This window comes from Aulonocara stuartgranti, assembly GCF_965226115.1.
Source record: "Aulonocara stuartgranti genome assembly, chromosome: 17".
Classification (NCBI taxonomy): Eukaryota; Metazoa; Chordata; class Actinopteri; order Cichliformes; family Cichlidae; genus Aulonocara; species Aulonocara stuartgranti.
The window spans coordinates 7,886,395-7,906,100 of NC_138953.1; the positions used below are offsets into that span (position 1 = coordinate 7,886,395).

The 19,706-nt window shown below is 40.9% G+C and overlaps 1 protein-coding gene across 3 annotated transcripts in view; it reads right to left on the reverse strand.

The window, feature by feature from the left end:
* Positions 1-19,706, reverse strand: part of LOC309691857 (ephrin type-B receptor 1-like) — a 133,867-nt gene that overhangs the window by 27,554 nt on the left and 86,607 nt on the right. For all 3 annotated transcript variants that reach the window (XM_082509852.1, XM_082509854.1, XM_082509853.1), the window contains 4 exons: positions 9,502-9,667; positions 9,001-9,106; positions 4,822-4,883; positions 4,534-4,731 (listed from right to left, as the gene is read on the reverse strand). In XM_082509852.1, coding sequence (XP_082365978.1) covers positions 4,534-4,731; positions 4,822-4,883; positions 9,001-9,106; positions 9,502-9,667 — 532 coding nt within the window. The remainder of the gene's footprint in view (positions 1-4,533; positions 4,732-4,821; positions 4,884-9,000; positions 9,107-9,501; positions 9,668-19,706) is intronic.

Below are 19,706 nucleotides of genomic sequence, written 5' to 3' on the forward strand. Positions count from 1 at the left end.
AACAGGAGCAGGCATATACCCATTCACACCTTGAATAATGTGAAAAATGATTCATATCAGCTTAATATATGTTCAAATCTGAATCCACTTTGCAAAAATAACCATCTTCAAGAAAGCACCATACTGAACTATCACCTTACTTGCAATATTGAAGAATCCATATTCCTTTCCCTCCCATTAACCAAATGATAGTTTAAAGTGAACCTCCAACCTTTGTGGGTCTAATGCTGTGATATAAGATCTAAACAAATAATGCCAATATGATCAACATATAAACCTTTGAAAACACTAAATCAATGAGCATTAATATTACCTTTAAAAATCTACTTGTAGCAAACAACAGTCCTGAACATCTGGTAGAGAATGTATACTATTATTCCTGTGAGGCAGAGGTAGCTGGCTTCAGTGCTTCTGCTTTATTCGTCGGTCTGTCTAGTTGTCGGTCAGTAATACTGTTCAAACACGAGTAACCAAATTCCAGAAAACCTGGCAGAGCATGAGTGAAGAAAGATCCTATTAAATTTAGCTGCAGCTCCAGATCGCTTTCTTTAAAACTGTCACACAGACACTGGTCGTGTCTCAGAGTGTGAGTCCCTTGTCTTTCTTTCTTTTCTTTTTTTTAACTCAGATTTTATTATAATTTAAAACATTGCAATGTTCACAAGTAAGACAGTTACAGGAACCGCAGTGCAGAAATACAGATTACAATAAGAACTGCAATTAGGAAACAACACAAAACTGGGATGCAAACCCCCCCCCCAAAAAAGAAACTTTATGTAATATTAAAAAACGTGAAAATCTTAATAGCCATGAAGGAACAAAATGAAACAGACCTATGCTAAATTATTGAAACAGTAAAGCATGTATGGGTCGCCAACGCTCAGTAAACAACTCTCTCTGAATCCGCAGAGTATATGTTATTTCCTCCATCTGGTAAATTTCTCTTACTTTATCAATCCACATATTATATGAAGGTGGGTCAAGATTCAGCCATTTAATAGTAATACACTTTAGTGCTGCTGTAAGCAAGATTCTTAAGAGGTACTTTTTACTGTTTCCTGCAAAACCATTTGGTAATACTCCTAAAATGGCGAACTGTTGGTCTTTTGTTAATGGTTGTTGGAAAACTGTATTGAGAACTTTAAATATGTTATTCCAAAATGAGCAGATTTTTGGGCATGACCAGAATATATGTGAGTGGGTTCCTAAATGAGTACCACAATTTCGCCAGCAGGTATCAGGATTTGTAGGCTTCATTTTGGCCATTATCTCTGGGGTTCTAAAATATCTCATGACCACCTTCCATTTGAATTCTCTCCACAGCCCAGAGTCACGAGATGGGCTTCACCGAACACCTCTTCCCAGGCGTCCTCTGAGATTTGAGTGCCAGTCTCAGCTTCCCACCTTGCCTTAATATCCAAAGTTGCACTTGTACTGAAACTCATAAATGCGTTATAGAAATTGCTGATTAATTTTGGGGAGGAATTACTTTGAAATATTTTTAGAAATATTTCCTCAATGGGTGAGGGCTCCAAAACTTATGAGTCCCTTTTCTGACGTCCTGATAACAAACAATAAATATATGCAATTTTTTTCTGGGGGGATAGAACAGTAGTAAACATAAATACATAGCTCTAATATCCTTATATAATCAGTTTTTTTTTGGCTATGTATGTGCAAAAGTCTTGGGCTACAATTCATTTCTTTAAATTTTGATTCTAAGCTGTCATATTTGATTTTTTAAGGTAGTCTTGAGCACTAATTTTCTCAGCTTTCTGTGGATTTGTCTTTGGACACTGGATGGTTTTTGGCTCATTTTCAGTCTAGTCCTGAACATTTTTGGAGGAAATCTTTTTTTCTTTGACCTATCCAGCATAAGTAACTCAAGGATGAACCAGTAACAGACAACTTAGCAAAGAATTTTAAGTTGTATCTTTATGCACTTTGGGTTGAACAAAAAGATTGCATAAAAATGTAAGGAACTTAACACAATCGCTTCATTTCAAATGCAGGTCAAAAGCAACTGAACTAATTAAATACCTGAAAATAAATTGTTAGTTTCTAATACTTGTTTTAAAAGCCTTTGCTGGTAATAACAGCCTGAAGTCTTCTTGACCCCATGGACATCAGTAGATGCTGCGTTTTCTTCTTTTTAATACTCTGCCAGGCCTTTACTGCACCAGCTTTCAGTGGTTTTAGCAGGCTAGTCCAATCTAGCCTTTCTATTCTTGAGGCTTATGAGTGGCTCGCACCTTGCAGTGAATCCTCTGTATTTGCTTTCATGCAGTCTTATTATTATGGTAGACTTGGATATCGATACGCCTATTTCCTGGAGAGTGTTGTTCACTTGGTTGGCTGTTGTGAAGGGGTTTCCTCTTCACCATGGAAATGATTAGAAAAATCCTTTAATTGTCCCACAAGGGGAAATTTAGTGGACGATCATCCACCACTGTTATCTTCCAGGTCACTCACTCCTAATATTGTAGCACTTTCTCAGATGGTTTTTTTCTGGATGGCTTGTTTCACCTGCATGGAGAGCTCCTTTGACCGCATGTTGTCTGTTTACAGCAAAATCTTCCAAATCAACTTCAGGCCTTTTATCTGCTTATCTACCTTTATCTGCTTAAGTGATAATGACATAACGAAGGAATTGCCCGCACCTACCTGAAATAGCTTTTGACTCAACTGTCCAACTACCTTTTGTGCCTTTAAAAAGAGAGTGGCACATATTTAGGACCTGAAACTCCCAAACCCTTCATCCAATCTGAATGTGGATACCCTGAAAGATGCATCAGGCCCCCAATTGATTCATCCACTGTTTCCCAAAGCCACGTCAAAAACGGTAAAGAAGCCATTCTTAAAAGCTGTATGTCATTATTATGAAGTGGATGAGAATAGAGGTACAACAATGAGTGTGTACAGCTACTACAGCCACCATATAAAACACAATGGAGGCTTAGTCATGGTTTTGGAGTTGCATTTCACTCAGCGGTGTAAGGAAGAAAAAAAGAAAGTTTAGTCTGTGCTGAAGAATGAAGTTGGTCATACAAAATATTGACTTTCAAGCTTGTTTGAATTGTACAAACTGTGTTTTTGACTTATATATTGTAGTTTCCTTTATGTCTGTGAAGGTTCTCAGTCATCCAGGTCATCACAGTCTAAGGAGCTTGGAAAGAAAAGCGTCTGGAATTCTTTAAGTTGCTTGAAGACGTTTCACCTCTCATCTGAGAAGCTTCTTGGTGGAGAGTCCCAGATTTAAGCCCTATGGGAGTGTCCCCCACAAAAGGCAAAAAGGACCCCCTGATCAGTGTTCTAAGGTTTTTATCTAAACTTTAGAACTGAAGAAGTTTCTCGGATGAGAGGTGAAACGTCTTCAAGCAACTTAAAGAAGTCCAGACGCTTTTCTTTCCAAGCTCCTTAGACCAGCGGTCCCCAACCCCCAGGCCTCGGACCGGTACCAATCCGTGAGTCGTTTGGTACCAGGCTGCGAGAGTTGAAGCTCAGGTGTGAAATGTATGGTTTTCAGGGTTTTTATCGGTTTTCAGTGTTATTTTGTTATCGTTTTTATCGTTAACTCGATTTCCTGGGTCTTTTCACGTGTGTTATGAATAAATCTTCTTTTTTTTTCGGTACCGGTACTAGTTTTATTTTGTTGTATTTATCTGCGCCACCTTAAAGGCCGGTCCGTGAAAATAATGTCGGGCATAAACTGGTCTGTGGCGCAAAAAAGGTTGGAGACCGCTGTCTTAGACTAGTTTCCTTTATGTTTGTACACACTTCAATAAAACTGCTGCATTTATTTTCCAGTGAAATGAGGGGTGGCTTAAGACTTTTGCGCGATACTGAAGCCCAACGACTGATAACTGAAGTGGATGATAACTCACACTCAGCTTTATACTTTAAAGGTGTTCCTTGTTTTTCTTTCCTTCCTCTTTTCCTTTCTCCTTTTCTCATCCAATAGCCAAAATACCCCCCCCCCCCCCAGCAGCCCTGGGACTCTCAGCGTTCTCTGTTTGCCAAACATCATACAGCATTTTTACAGTGAGAGTGCAGATAGCCAAAGAGAATGCATGAAGACAGTTTTAATTTATTCCTGTGAAAGTTTTCAACATGAATAAAACATCTCTCCTGACTTCAAAGGAAAAATAAAGCAAAATAATAAACTGGCATTGTGTGATTCCAGATCTTCCTCATTCACACTAAAGTCTGGCACAGTTGAGAAATTTGATTAATTTTCTGTAGAGGATCTGCTCCTTCACATGGCGGTTGGTTTCATTAAATAAACCAAGGTTTGCTTTTCTAGCTTGTGTTTTGAGGCACTTTGTAGAGGATAGCAGTGCTGTGATTGTGGTTATTTTTTCATCTCAACCTTCAACTGATTTTGCTTACACTGAATGAATGCAATGGTTATTCAACACATCTGAAAATAAATACAGATTTTCCCTTGCTGAGATTATCTTTCAGCAGCTTATAGAAACAACATGACGAAAGCGAAAGGGTCACCAAACACATGAAGGCACTTAAAATATCTACCTGATCCGATGACTTCCTCTATTTTGACACAGGAGGGATCGATTTCTTTGGCAAACTCCCGCACAGCCTCATTGGGGTCCTCGTAGGTGAAAGGGTCAATGTAGATCTTGACCCCTGGTGAACTGTGACCCTCAGAAAGGCTGGGAAAGGTCACAGTGGGTGTGGGTCCACTGAACATGTCTGGCCTCAGAGTCACCTCTGAGGAGAAAGGCAGAAAGCTTGAATACACACACTGTTTTAACACATATTTTATGTATCGTGATAAAGAAATAAAGAGGGGGGTCGTACCTCCTCCTGTGTTGTACTGCTGCAGCTTGTCACCATATACGCTCTCCTTCAGCTGCCTTCTCCTGCAGACAGAAACACGGACACAGAGATTTACGGGGAAGAAAAAGTGGCAAGTAGGTAAAAAAATAAAACAACTCAAAGTTAGAAATGTTGCAGAAACATCATGCTAATTGGTTGTCCTCTCGCTGTTTCTCTTTTGAGGTGAAATAAATTGTTTTCCAGAAGTGTGCTTAAGAGAGAGTCTGTCAGGAAATCATTAGTATTGGGTGACTTGCTCGTGCTCTTTGTCATCAGCTCTTGTTTCCCGCTTCTCTCCGAGGCTGAAACTAAAGGAATGCACGCGGTAATATTTTAATATGTGGACTGATCTCCACAGCAGACACCTAATACTGAGCGCAGGAGAGACAGCTTGCCGCTCGCTATTTCTGGGAGTTCATGGGGTCACTGAGACTTTGGACATTTCTCATTTCACAGCTAGTTTAAAACTCTTGCCGTATTAAATATTATAATTTAATATTTTTTTTGCATCACTTGTGCGTGATTTTTTGGTCTACAACTTTATTTCTACTAGGAGTCATTTCAAATCCTTTTTTAAAAAAATATGTGAAGTACATTTAGAAATGCTCCCTTCGCGTACACAACCAATGTTTTTTCATAAGAATCTTTTGTTCTTGCACTCTAATTTTGATATTTCTCCTTCACATAGCCCACCTCTCCCTTAATGTCAGCTAGGACAGGCTCCAGTTCATCTGTGACCCCCTAACAGGATAAGAAAACAAATATTTTATAGTCCAATGCATGCAAAATTTAAAGTTAGACTAACTTGTAGGTCTCCTTGCTGTCAGTGGCTGTGGCCATGAATGACCATTATTCGGAAAATGCCACACTCGGTTTTTTGTAGTACCATATGCAGATACAAAAGTATTGGAAATAGCTAACAATAATAGCAATAGCAGCAGCAAGTGTAGTTTGAGCTTGAATCAGTTGATCAGCGAAAGGTTAAAGACTACAGTGTACAGAGAGGATTTGACTTAGATGCACACACGCGACTGCAAGCAGATATACTGGTAAACATACCGATTCTACATTTAAGGTGAGAGAGCTGCAGCTGTCAGAGGTGGAAGCTACACTATATTGCCAAAAGTCAAAATACAGCCATCCAAATCATTGAATTCAGATGTTGCAATCACTTCCATGACCACAGGTGTATAAAATGAAGCAGCTAGGCATGCAGACTGCTTCCACAAACATTTGTAAAAGAAGAGCTCAGTAAATTCCAGAATGTTACCGTGATAGAGGAACAAGTCCAGCTGTGAAATTTTCTCACTACTAAATATTCCACAATCAACTGTTAGTGATATTATAACAAAGATGAAATGATTGGGAACAACAGCAACTTGGCCATGTAGTGGTAGGCTATGTAAAATCACAGAGCTGAGGTGCATCGTGCACAGAGGTCACCAACTTTCTACAAAGTCAATCTCTACAGACCTCCAAAATTCATGTGGCCTTCAGGAACAGTGAACAACGGTCGAACAACAGCCTTATGTCACCAAGTGCCATGCAAAGTGATGAATAAAGTGGTATAAAGCACGCCACAGACTAGAGCAGTGCAGATGTCTCGTCTGGAGCAACGAATCACACTTCTCCATCTGGATGACTGCGGGTTTGGTGGTTGCCAGGACAAGGGTACTTGTTGGGGCTGTCCCTCATAATATCCAGTGAGAGGAACTTGTAATTCTTTCATTTCATGCTCCCAACTGTATGGGAACAGTTTGGGGACCTTTCCTGATCTAACATGAATGTGCATCAGTGCACAAAGCAAGGTCCATAAACGCATGGATGAGTGCGTTTGGTGTGGGAGAACTTGACTGGCCTGCACAGAGTCCTGACCGTGCACTCCTGGGATCAATTAGAGCGCAAGTGCACTTCTGGAAGAATGGTCAAAAATTCCCATAAACACTCCTAAACCTTGTGGAAAGCCTTCCCAGCTGAGTTGAAGCTGTTATAGCTGCAAACCCCATGGATTAAGAATGGGATGTCACTCAAGTTCATATAAGTGTGAAGGCAGACAAGCAAATACTTTTGGCAATATAGTGTATATATAGTAAGGTACCATTTAATGCAACTTCAACTGTACTTCGTTTTAAAAGTATTATTTTACTTTCTAAGACATTTATTTAACAGCTCCAGAAAATAGTTTAAGATGAACATTTTACACAGTTGATAATGTTTTAAAATAGAGCACATTATTAAAGCCGACACCGGTGGTTTTAACCTTCAAGCTCGCTGAATTACAAAAAGCAGAATGGAATGAGATCAGTCAAACGTCTGTGTTTTTTAACAGCTGCAACAAATAGGGATTTTTTGGTTCCAAATTTCTCACATGGTTTAATATCAATCGAAATTCAAATGATAAGACACCAAAAAAACCAAAAAAAACATCAAAGATGAAAAACAAACAACAGATTAGTTTATCACATCTTTTTCTTCTTCTTCTCTACCACCAATCATGTCCTCAACCCCTTTACCCTATTACCCCTATATGTAAAGTAAGTAAGACAAGCTGTTCATGCACTGATGCCTGTAATTTAACAATCTAACGATGCCATACAGAATAATATGACACCCAGAGGCGCCAAAGCGGTACTTTTGCAACATTGCTTCATTTTAGTGGTCAAGCAGGAGGTGGTGGACTGCCACAGAGTTCCTCTCATCTCCAACTGGAAAAATGATGAAATGCTGCCTCCTGGTTGGGGTTTAGAAGCTTGTATCAAATATGATGGCCTCTTATTCCCAAGTAACAGGATGTGCAGTGTGACTTGAACCAACAGATTGGCACAAGATCAGCAGTGATGTGGGTGCTGTACCAGACTGTCATAGTAATGAGATTAGCACTCCACCAAGTCCAACTTTCATAAGACTGCAACAAATAGTGCAAATAGTGATCATGAGATCTAGTAATGACCAAACGACTAAGACCGATGAAATCAGTTTCCTCTGCAGAGGGAATGGGCTCAGCTTTGGAGATAAGGAGAACAGCTCAGACATCCAAAGGGATCTCCTGCGACTCCCGGTCTCAAGGGAGCCTTCCATTGGAGGTCGTTGGGTATATCCAAACATGAGGTGACCCTAGAATAGACTCAAGGCTCACTCGAGTGATTGGGAGCAACTGGGAACACCTCAGCTCCTCCAGGATCAACTGGAAAGTGTTGCTGGGGAAAAGACCCTACTTGGCTTAGTGCCATTGTGACCTGATTGTCTATAAGTGGAAGATGACGAATAGAGGGATGGATGGTGTTTTGTAAGGACTGACGGATGGACATTTTAGTACAATTATTCATGCAGAACTTTCACTTGTCATTTATTTTTTGTCACATCAACAACATATAAAATGTTACTTTAAAGGAGGTACATCAGCTGTGGCTACGCTCCACACCACACACTCCCAGAGGCTTCCATTATCTGGTTTACGCTTAAGTAGCGATAGCTAGGTGCTAGGTGCTGCTCATATGGTTGATAAACTTCCATTTTTTTCTTTTTTTCACCATTTTAGCTGAAATAGAAGAATGCATGTGCAGCAGCTCTCTTATTCATTTAAAGGAGCTTTGTTAAAATACATTTATTTGATTGATATTTGTGGGTGTCAGATTTATTTTACTGGGTAATTATATTTGAAACAGATGGCAAATGTCAGGAAAGAGAGCAGGGGATTAGTAAAATGGGTGAGGGATTCTGTTGCTGGGGGCATTTTTATTCATGTGGTATGCTCCATGGCCAATCGGCCCTGAACATTTATCCTGGAAAAAAATATGTTGTTCAAAGTCCACTTACTGCTTTTAAAAAAGCATCTACCAGTCTGTCTCAGCTAATCGATTTCCTCAGCGGTCATTAAATAACGTGATCTAAAGACGTGATGTGTGGAAGCTGCAACTGTGCTACTGAAGTGCCGCTTTGTCCACGTAATTACAAACACCTTTGCATTTCGTTCAAAGCTCAAAAAAGAGGGGAACTGTTGTTTTAACTATCAGTTCATGTTCATAGTCTGACAAGTGAAAAGTATGTTATTTAATAGGACACGTGTCTAGCATCTCTACCTCTTTGGATTTTGCAGTGACAGACATTTATGTGCAGCTGCACTTTCGTGTGAAGTGAGCAGGTGTGTCAGCTGTACATTACCTGGTACAGATGATGGCGATAGCTACTAGTGATACAATACACACTCCACCAACTAGAGAGCCAGCAATCAGAGAGAGCTGCTGTCCGAGCTCTGACTTATATTCATCTGCAGAACACACACACACACAAATTAAGGAAAAAATATTATATTTCATACTCCTCATATGTTTCAGTCTTGCATACACACAGCTGAGCATTTCTGGAAGGGAAAATATATAACTGACACTTTTTTCTCTCTAATACACAGAAAATATAATTTACAAGGCTCATTTTACATGACTGCAAGCACTCTTCACAAACACACACACACGCGCACACACACACACGCACACACACACAGAAAGTAAGGGAGAATTTAATCACTTCACAGCCAGAATTTCACTCTTGCGCAACCCTCTCACATTCCCTCTCTCAGCCCTACACTCGCTTTCCTCTCCACCACGAAAACCCACACCCACACAAACACCTCCACACACTCCAGATAACCACCCACACACTTACCGTCGGTGAGGGTTTGGAAGAGCATGTCTTTGCTGTAGGCTCCGTAGCCCGCTACAGTGCGGGCCCTCACCTGGACCACATAGCCGGTCCCGGGTCTCAGACCCTCCAGAACCACATTAGGTGTTTCGCTTAGGACCATCGAACTGTTCAGCACAGATGACTGCAACTGCGTGTGAGGTACAGAGACAATTAGGAGATATATTTAAGAAGCAGCCCAAACAGTCTGTCTGTAACCAAAATATTCTTTTAGTCTAACTTCAGCACTTAGTTTTGGCCAGTATAAACAAAAATACATCCAAAGTAAAGCGAAAACAAAAGAAATTGGTAAAAGCACCCTTTGCCAGGCTTCATCACATTGCCCTGTTCCAAATAACAAAAATATTACAGTTACATGTAGTGGTACAATATGTAGTCATGGAGATAGTTTGGGTTTATTAATCCATATTTGGATATCTGTGTTTTCATGTAATGTGAAGCTGAAACAGGAAAAAAGTAATCCACAGGCCTCACTGTGTATAGCTTTTAGTTTATTAAAACTTCACACAGAGAAGACACTGGATTGTTGTTTTAGGGAAGAGTGTGCTGTGATACACAGTGGCCAAAGCACGATTGTGTTTAGTCTCATTTCATTGTGGCTATTAAAAAGCAAGGCAACACTTCACATCGGTAGGTTTGGAATACTGGTGTCCCAAACTAAATAATATCATCATTTCAAAATGCATTTTGTATTTAATCAGTTTATCATTGTCAAAAATGAAAATTTGTTTGATGAATTTGTAACTTCTACAAAATTGCAAAAAACTAAGAAATTGAGAAGGTGGCAAACACTTTTTAGCAGCACTGTGTGTGGGTCACTTTCTAACCTAATCCACCTCGAGAATACAAGAAGTCTACGTGTGCCGCCTTTCTTTCTGTTGTAACGATCTCCAGAGCTGAGAGTTGTACACAGACACAAGAGACTCATCAGTATTACACCCCATGATTCAACAGCTAGAACAACCTTAAGAAGGAATAACTTAACATTTCCTTAATGACTTTCTAATCCACTGTACGAGGATTTATAGAGGCGCTCACACTTTCTGCTCTTCAGTTAATCAAGTGTGTTTGATTAGCAGCACCTGGCTGCCACTTACCCTCTCAGTTCCTATGGAGGCAGCGACTGATTCTGAGTTGTTGTCAAATAAATAATGACACAGTGCACATGTTTTGTAGTCCATCTGAGTTTGTATTTACCTCATTCAAAGACCAGATGCATGCACCAGATGTGTAAAACTTTCTTTTGACCCTGACTGTGCACAGCAGCAGTTGCTTGTAGATGGATCGATGGTTGCCAGTTTGAAAATTTGAACATATTATCCAACCCCTCTGGTCAGCTCTATTGCATCTGTAACCATAACCAGCGCTCACCTCATGGTTACACTGACATCCTGGATAAAACGATCTACACTATGGAAAAGTGAGTGATGAATAAAGAAACACTGCTTAACTTACACCTCTGTGTCGAAACTAAACACTAAGATTGGGAGACTGCCATTTTTTGCAGCACATAAAGATTCAATAAGTCAGGTTCCTCTTTAAAACAGAAAAGGTCAGAAACAAGCATTTTGCGAGGTGTGGAGCCCTATTCAAAACTAAAGAACTCCTAAAGCTGCTGCTTTTGCAGACTTGATATTGGTATTCTTAAACAGATTACACCATATGATTTGTGAGGCTTAATTTGATTCAAAATGGGCAGAAGGCATTCAAAATACAGCGGCAGACTGAGTGTTTGCTGAATGAATATAATGATTCTGTGCACAGGAAACAGATTCCACACAGCAGAAAACAGTATGTGAGCTTAACCTTCCCTTCCCCATCAGTCTCTTATACTAAACTGTAACCAGAGTAAAGGGCAAAGTTGTCCTGTTCTCTCTGGAAACCTAAATCCTCACAGGATCCTCTCAGACATCAAAGGTTCCTCTGGTACAGTTGCAGTCACTGTCAGAAGGCAAGAAGTCAGAAATCTTTAGCTGGCACTCGTGCGATTTCCAACATTTACCCCGTTAGCACCACTTTGGAGCCAACCCAACAAAAACAATGAATAGTCTTTAGCGATCCTTTGTCATTATTTCTGGAAAGATACATAAACATGATATGTTTTTCCAGTTTTCTTGGTGTGGTAACACAGAATCTTCCCACATGAGAACAAATGTTGTTCAGGCTTTTTCAAGCTCACTATCGTTAACATTTCTAAACCTCCAGTTTTTGTTTCATATGATGCTCCTTGCCCTCATATATCTTCCAGTTACGTTTTCACCCCTTTTAACCCCACCCCCCTTCATTCCCTGCATATATAGGTATTTCTGTCACAATGCAGTTAATTAGCTATTATCCTCAGAGACAGGTGAGAATTTGGTCTTCACCCCTTCCATTTCTTCTTCTGGACTGAATTAGGTATGAGACCTATCAGGCCACTCCAATAAACCAAAGACCACCACCTTGCACTGCTATCTTTCTCTGTCTGCCTTCTAGACTTCCTGTCTTCAGTCGGTTTCTTTCAGATAAAAAAAAAAAAAAAAAGCTTCACTGCAGTTAATTTGAAATGGAGTCTGGAGAGAATGACAGATATAATGTGGTGATGGCATGAAAGTAGAGGGAGGGAAGCATGCAGTGAGGATGAAGGGTGGTAGGGTGGAGGGGGTCAAAAGCATAGCAAAGATGAGAGGAAGAGAGATGACGGTGGTGATGAACAGGACAGGTCAGGAGGGAAAAGAGTGGGAAGAAATTGAGGGAAAAGCAGACGAAAGGCTGGGAAGGCTACCAGAAGATGGAACGGATGAAAGAGGGTTAAAGATGATTGTTTTTATTATCGTAATCTTTCATAACCAACACTCATCCCCCGATCATCAGCCCCCTTTGTTGCTGCAGGGCCTGTTTACTTTTCCAGTATGCGATATCATATAGTATTTATTACCTTCATTCATGTCATCTTAATATACTGATTTCTCTTATTAACATATACAAAAGACGGACGCTGCTAATTGCTTTCTCGTAATTAGGACATAACGCAAGGACAAGTGTTAAAGGCTTGAAAAGAATGCGTTATATTTGCAAGTGGACAGAGAAATGGGGTATTGTGTTGGGGGTGAAGTTTGAATTTGAAGGTGTGTGTGTGGGTGGGGGGGAGGGAGGATGAGGGTGGCTCTATGTTTGCCAGAATGAAGAGGTTAAGGGGCAGCCCATATGGGAAGGCCTGGTAGCCAGAGATAAGTAATGGGGAAAAATCCAGCCTTCTTGCACCATATCAAATCTACTACATTAAAACCTCATTATCTATAGAGTGGGAGTGGAAAAGGAAGGTGCGGGTGGGGAGGATGGGGGGGCGAGAGAAGGTGGAGAAATGACAAAAAACTGCCAGAGCAGGAGGTAGAGTACAGCTGTCTGGTAAGAAAAACCTGTCCTCTCTCTGCAGGCTTATCAAACCACTCCCCGGGGACATCTTCACTTTCAAATATGTGCTAAAATTAGTCTTTATGTGGCCGACTGCTCCGTGGTGTGAAACGCAGCGACTGAATTGGCTTCTGCGTTAAATGATATTGAAGTAAAAGCAACAGCAAATAAGGCTGACTTAGAGTAAAGTCACTGTCATGATTTTGACTAACTAAGGATTTTATCTGTGGCTGTCACACCACAGGTGCAGTACATCTCTCAGTGAGAGCACTACTTCTCACCGTGTACTCAGCTCACTTTAATTGCCCTGCGAGAGGCAGAATCTCGACCTCCTCTTCTCTCCCTACTCTCCATCTTTCCTGGAACTTTGCTGATACCAAAACTGTGAGAATAAGAGGAGCGGTGAGTGCTCCATATGGAGATAGGGCTACTGTGCTCTTCCTGTTATTTATTTCTTTTTTGATGATGCCTAAGTGACAACGCTGTGTATGTAGAGTAAAAGACTGTGAAAGAAACACAAAAAAATGACGAACATGAAATACTAAACCCGCATAAGAATATAGATCAAATTAAAAAAGTGTTTTAAGGTGGTAAACAAAGCCACAACTCCTTCCTTTGCATCTAAGAGTACAATCACTATTTATGCTGGTGTAGGCTTTTCAGGAAGTGCATTATGGGATTGGCATGGTTGTGCTCTGCAGCTAGACAGCCAATGCACAGCTTTGTAGACTCTTGTCTACATGTAGTAGCTGTCTGCTGACAACAGGAGGCAGTGTCAAAAATATGCTGAGCAACAGGTCTGTAGAGTGTATTGATCCCCAAGTTGAAAAACCCCTGCATTCAACCTATTCACCTAAGCAGTCGACATTAGAACGATGCCACCTTATCCCATAGTCCAGCCAATGATGCGATTCACATTCGTATATACGCAGTTAATCAACATCATTGACAGGCTATGACAGCGTCCTTATGTGCTGACACCGGTGTTTTAGCTAGCAAAGCGGCGTGGCTGATGTGGAGTTAATGGCAACATGTACAACCACTGGAGATGTGAGCAGGACAGACGGAAGTTGACGGAAAAAGTGTGGACTTTATACCAGTTTTTAAATTGTGTTGATCGGCCACGTAAAACCAGAGTTATGATAAAAATATATGCAATGTTTGTTTTTCCTGAATACTATTGTTGTTTATATTTACTGCGGGAAGAAACGGTAAAAACTGCGTTTTATAAGGAAAACGCTCGAAAGCACTCTCCACCTGTGAGCAAAACCAAAACCAAAAAACCCCCCACCCTTTCCTGTTCGTCGGAAAAAGTACCATGTCGACCAATCAAAAAAATGATATGGCAACATGGCATTTAGTTGTTTAGGAAGGGGGGAAGTTTTAGGAGTGACAGCGGTGTTTTGAGATGAGAGATTTGCGACGTTTAGCGCAAATCTTGTGTGAATGTTACAGCTGTTACAGCAGTGATACATCTCCTGCTGTCAAGCCTGCAGGTATCAGGCTGTTGCTCTCCTTTATCTCATAGTGGACAGAAATTATTTTTTGGAGTGGCACAAATAATTTGTGTGGCATCAAATTTGATGCAGAACAGCTGATTGTTCTGTAAATAGTTTGAAATGTTTATTTAAAAACAACTTTGTTGTTTGCATAACTCAGTAACTTTTTTGAAGAAGTAACTATATAATTAATTGCCCAACATTGATCATTATATGCTGTATTTTGCAGACAGAGTTACAGGACTCTCTCCCAGACCACAGACTCATAATACAAGTCAGAGCTTTATTGGAGTTCAAGTTATTTTTACTTCCAATAGTGTTAACATACTACACAGGTCATGAACAAGATTTTTTTTAATTTTCATTGTAAGTGGGCTAAAGCACTTAATTAAAAGAAGTCTAACATAAATGTAAATGCTGTCGTTTGGTCATTTTAATAAACCATGTAACTTGGATGGATTTGATGCTGGCGTGACCACACATCTGCTGTTGCACACAGTGGTCTAAGGGGGCCGCTCAGGGAGTTTGTGTGTTCGCTCAGACACATGAAAAATTAGAGAGAACATTGCTGTAGACTGTTCTTGAAGTTCTAACACATTTGTTTACTACAGTCTTTGTCTGTGCTTTATCGATCTTTTCATGACTTTGTGGGCCCCCTTTACTGTTCAGGCCAGCGTTTGAATCCAGCATTCAACCTATGCATAGCATCAGCAACATCTACATACTGTTGGTTATTTTCTTGCTGTATGTAAGCAAGCCCACGTAGACTGCATAGCATAATCCTGTACTCTGCGTAGCCAAACACCTACGCAAACAGACTACAGACGCAGTACCATGAATCCCACTTGAAACAACTATTATCCGGTTCTGTGCTTCCGGATAATGTTTGAAATACAGCCAGTCCTACCCTGGAGAAACATGAAACATTTTACATTTGAACGACAGATGAAATGAAAATGATATAAATGGTTTTCGTTTATCGGAGATGAGTCACCCTCACCGAGCTTACGGAATCTCTCCTTTATTCCTAAAGGAAAAATCAGCGAGTGTCGTCTAATGCCCATTATAGACAAGAGACACTGAATCAGCAGGAGTCTAAATGAAAGTTTTGTATAAGAATTAGTGAGGTTTAAGAGACAGTAGTGAGACCTGCTATGGTGTATGGCTTAGAGATAGTGGCACTGATAAAAAGGCGAGTGGTGGAGCAGGAGGTGGCAGAGTTGAAGATGTTGAGATTTTAATTGGGAGTGAGCAGGAGGGACAACATTAGAAATGGAGGAGGGATAGTGGATGTACTGGGAAAAGGATGTTGAAGATGGAGCTGCAAGAGGATGAACACACAGAAGATTCACAGGTGTAGTGAAGGAGAACATGCAGAGGGTTGGTGTGACAGAAGACAATGTAGAAACAGGGTGAGAGCTAATGCTAACAGTTAACCAGCTAGAAAAGATAAAAATAAAGGTACATGCTGCTGAAAAATACCTGTCTTTAAAACTGTTAATAAGGCATCACAAATTATTACACAAATTAATTCAAAACTAACAATACAATTAAGTGCAATTTATAAAAAGCATTAACTCCACATATGTTGGAAAGCAAACCTTGAAGTAATAGGTACTGATTTTTAATTATGTAATGACAAATGGTTGCATTAGTGGCACATTAAGACTTAAAAAGCAGCAGCAGTATCCATAAAAATAAAAAGGAAAGATTCAAACACACGTTTTCAGTTGTTTTTGTGCAGCCCTGCGAAGTTGACAGCCCTGGAAAATTGGAATCTCTGAGCAAGTTCTCTGAAGCCACGGACTTTAGGGCTGCGCATGAGTGTTTTCATCAAAGAGAATAGATAACAAAAACAGTTGACAAGAGTACTGGGCATTTAAAGTTTGTACTTGCGCTCACAGTTGAGAGTTTCAATGAGTTATGGAAGTACCAACTCGCTGACAGTGTGTATTAAAAAGAAAAAAATGAGCACAGGGAGAAGCAGTGGTATTCCAAAAAATGCCAAAAACAATTTTCTTCAGATCTTGTGCGAAGGACTGAAGGATGGTGGGGAATGAAATGTGATCCGTGGCTGAGGAGGCACGCGCTCTGTTTGGTGTATGTTACACAATCCCTTGTAGGTGCTTCACTCTTTGTTTTTAATCTGTCTGCAGCAAAAGTCTGTCTGTTTTTGCAGCTGTTGGCTCTGCTTCAAAAAAAGATGAGGACATTCTTATATTTACCTTTGGGTGATAGATATGGGAGTAATTTAACTCGGAGTCTCGAAATGCATTGCTTCCTATTTGCGGAATTACAAAGACAAGATATGCTGTCGCAATTTTCCTTTCTCTTCACAATTTTCTTTCCTAGAGCAACTTCTTTGATAGGAAAGCAATCAGAACCTGCATGTTTTTCCACTGAATCAGAGGCTCACATTGGTGCCTCTGGTCTGACATTCGCTATTCAAGCTAGACTATGAAGTCTTTTGTTCCATAGTCTCCTGGTTCATACAAATTAGGACCTTGTCCACTACAGGCAGCTGAAGGCTTGATTGCTTCAGTAAGACAGCCTCACAGAAGACTGGTAGGAGCTTTGAAAAACACCCACTGAGGGGATAAATTGGTGGTTTAGTGTTTCTGCTTTTGAGTGAATCGGTTAACAAGATTAAATGATCTTCCACTATTCTACATTACAAAAGCTGGAGTAACACTGTTATCAACGCTGCAGCAAGACATTCATATTGTGATCTCTTTTGCAAAACACTGACTCCAGAAGGGTAAATAATATTCTGTCTGCACAAGAAACTGCTTCATATCTGGAGTGCATCCACAGAATGGAAATCTGATCACAAAGCTAGAAGCATCTACGCTGCTCGAAAAAATGAAAGAAACAAATCAGAATATAGATCTGATCTCAATGGGGGGGGAAATCATGCTGCCTGCATATCTATACTGATCGGGTAATGTGTTAGGAATGAAGGGATGTTACATTGTTTGATGGAAATGAAAATTACAAACATACAGAGGGCCTAATTCAAAGACACCTTGTAAATCCAAGTGAAGAAAAGTATGTGGCAGACCAGCCCATTTTACTGAAAATTCACCCCAGCCACTCAACATGGCACTCAATGGTTTGTATGTTCTCAATGTGCTTATGTGCATGCCTGACAACATCGGGGCATGCTCCTACTGAGACCACAGATGGTGTCCTGGGGCATCTCCTCCTAGATCTGGACCAGGACATCACTGAGCTCCTGGACAGTCTGTGGTGCAACCTTGCAGTGTCTGATGAACTGAAACATAACGTCCCAGACGCGTCCTATTGGATTTAGGTCAGGCGAGCATGGGAGCCGGTCAGTATGAACTCCTTTATCTTCCACAAACTGTCTGCAAACTTTTGCCACATGAGGTCAGGCATTATTGTGCAACAGGAGGAAACCAGGACCCACTGCACCAGTGTAGTGTCTGACAGTGGATTTCACAGTGTGCCAGTGTATTGTTGCCAATCCTGTAGAGGTCTCTGCGCCCCTCTGTGGATATGCCTCACCCCACCATCACTGACCCACCGCCAAACCTGTCGTGCTGAGCGAACATTCTTCATTTGTTCTCCAGACCCCTTCACGTCTGTCACATGTGCTCAGGGTAAACCGGCTCTTATCTGTCAAAGGCATATTCTGGTGTTCTGGCAAATGCCACAGTGTCTGCCAGTGAGCACAGAGCCCACTAGAGGACATCAGGCTAGCCTCATGTAGTTTGTTTCTGATATTTGGTCAGAGACATTCACACCAGTGTCCTGCTGGAGGTTTATTTTGTAGCTCTGGCAGTGCTCATCCTGTTTCTCCTTGCACAAAGGAGCAGATATCGGTCCTACTGATGGGTTAAGAATCTATTACAGTCCTGTCCATTTCTCCTGGAGTAGCTGTCGGTGTCCTGGAATCTCCTCCATGCTCTTGAGACTGTGTTGAGCGATAGAGCAAATCTCTTGGTGATGCCATGTATTCATGTCCCATCCTAGAGGAATTGAACTACCTTTGGAACCTCTGTGGGGTCCAGGTGTCACCTCATGCCACCGGTGACTGACCCTAACTGAACTAGTGCAAAAAATTGTCAGAAAAGACGGGGAGAGAAAAAATGTCAGTGGCCTCCACCTTTAAAACCATTCCTGTTTTGGGGGTTTTCAAAAGGTTTTCCTTTTTGTGAAGCAGTATATATAGAGAACATGGAAGTTCACATGATTAGCATGCCAAGGTCAAATCCTAAAAATGAATCCAACTCCAGGGCATGTCTCTACAGTGGTGAGATAGGCACTGGTGAGTCTCCTGCTCTTCTGGACTCTACAGCCAAGCCCTATGCTAAAGCACTACTTTGGTTGTGGAGGTTCCCCTCCAAGGTTTTGTTACAGGTGGCAGCAATGACCTTGTTTTGTTCACCTCCTTTGGATTAATAACCCCTCCACCACAACAACCTTCATATTCCTAAAAGGAGAAGCAGGTTTCTGGTTGCTTTTATCTGAAAAATTACTCACAATAATAAACTTTATTCCAGAAAAAAATACAGTTATAACCAACTAAAAATAATTTCTTCTATAGGGTGGCTGAGCTTAAACTTTAGAAATAGTTCAATCAATCCTGAGGGAGAACAGAATAGAGCTGGTGCTCCTTTATTTCTAAAAAGCTAAAGTGGTTCAGGCATTTCATAAGGCTGACTTCAGGGTGCCTCCCTTTGGAGATTTTCAGGGCATATGCATCATGTAGGAGACCCTAGGGTAGACTCGGACTTTGTGAAAGGATTTTATGTATATCTGATGTGGTACTGGAATGCCTCTGGATCCCTCAGGATGTGCTAGGAGACGCTGCTAAGGAGAAGAATGTCTGGACTAACTTGACCTGGCCTAAAGAAATGATAGATGGAGAATGTGGGCATCCCTCTTGTGCAGGAGATCAAGTACTGAGACTGAGAGTTTCCTTTTATTCTCAGTATAACTCAGCGGGTCAGGGTAGGGAAGAATAAAGAAAACTTCCAAAGAGTTCAGCTAATGGACACAAGTGGTTCTTCTCTCGGAGCACATTTCTGGCCTTTGCGAAACAGGAACAATAGGAGTAAAAGAAAGCTACAAAGGATCATTTTGAATATCGATCATTTTCCTTCAACCTTGCCTGCCTGGAACAGAAATCCTCAACACTCTGGCCTGGAAGAACGGATGCTTCTTGTTCTCTTTTCTGTGGCAGACTCCATCTCTCTGGGGTGAAAGTAGGGCTGAACCATATATCGCATTTGCGATAATATCGCGACATGA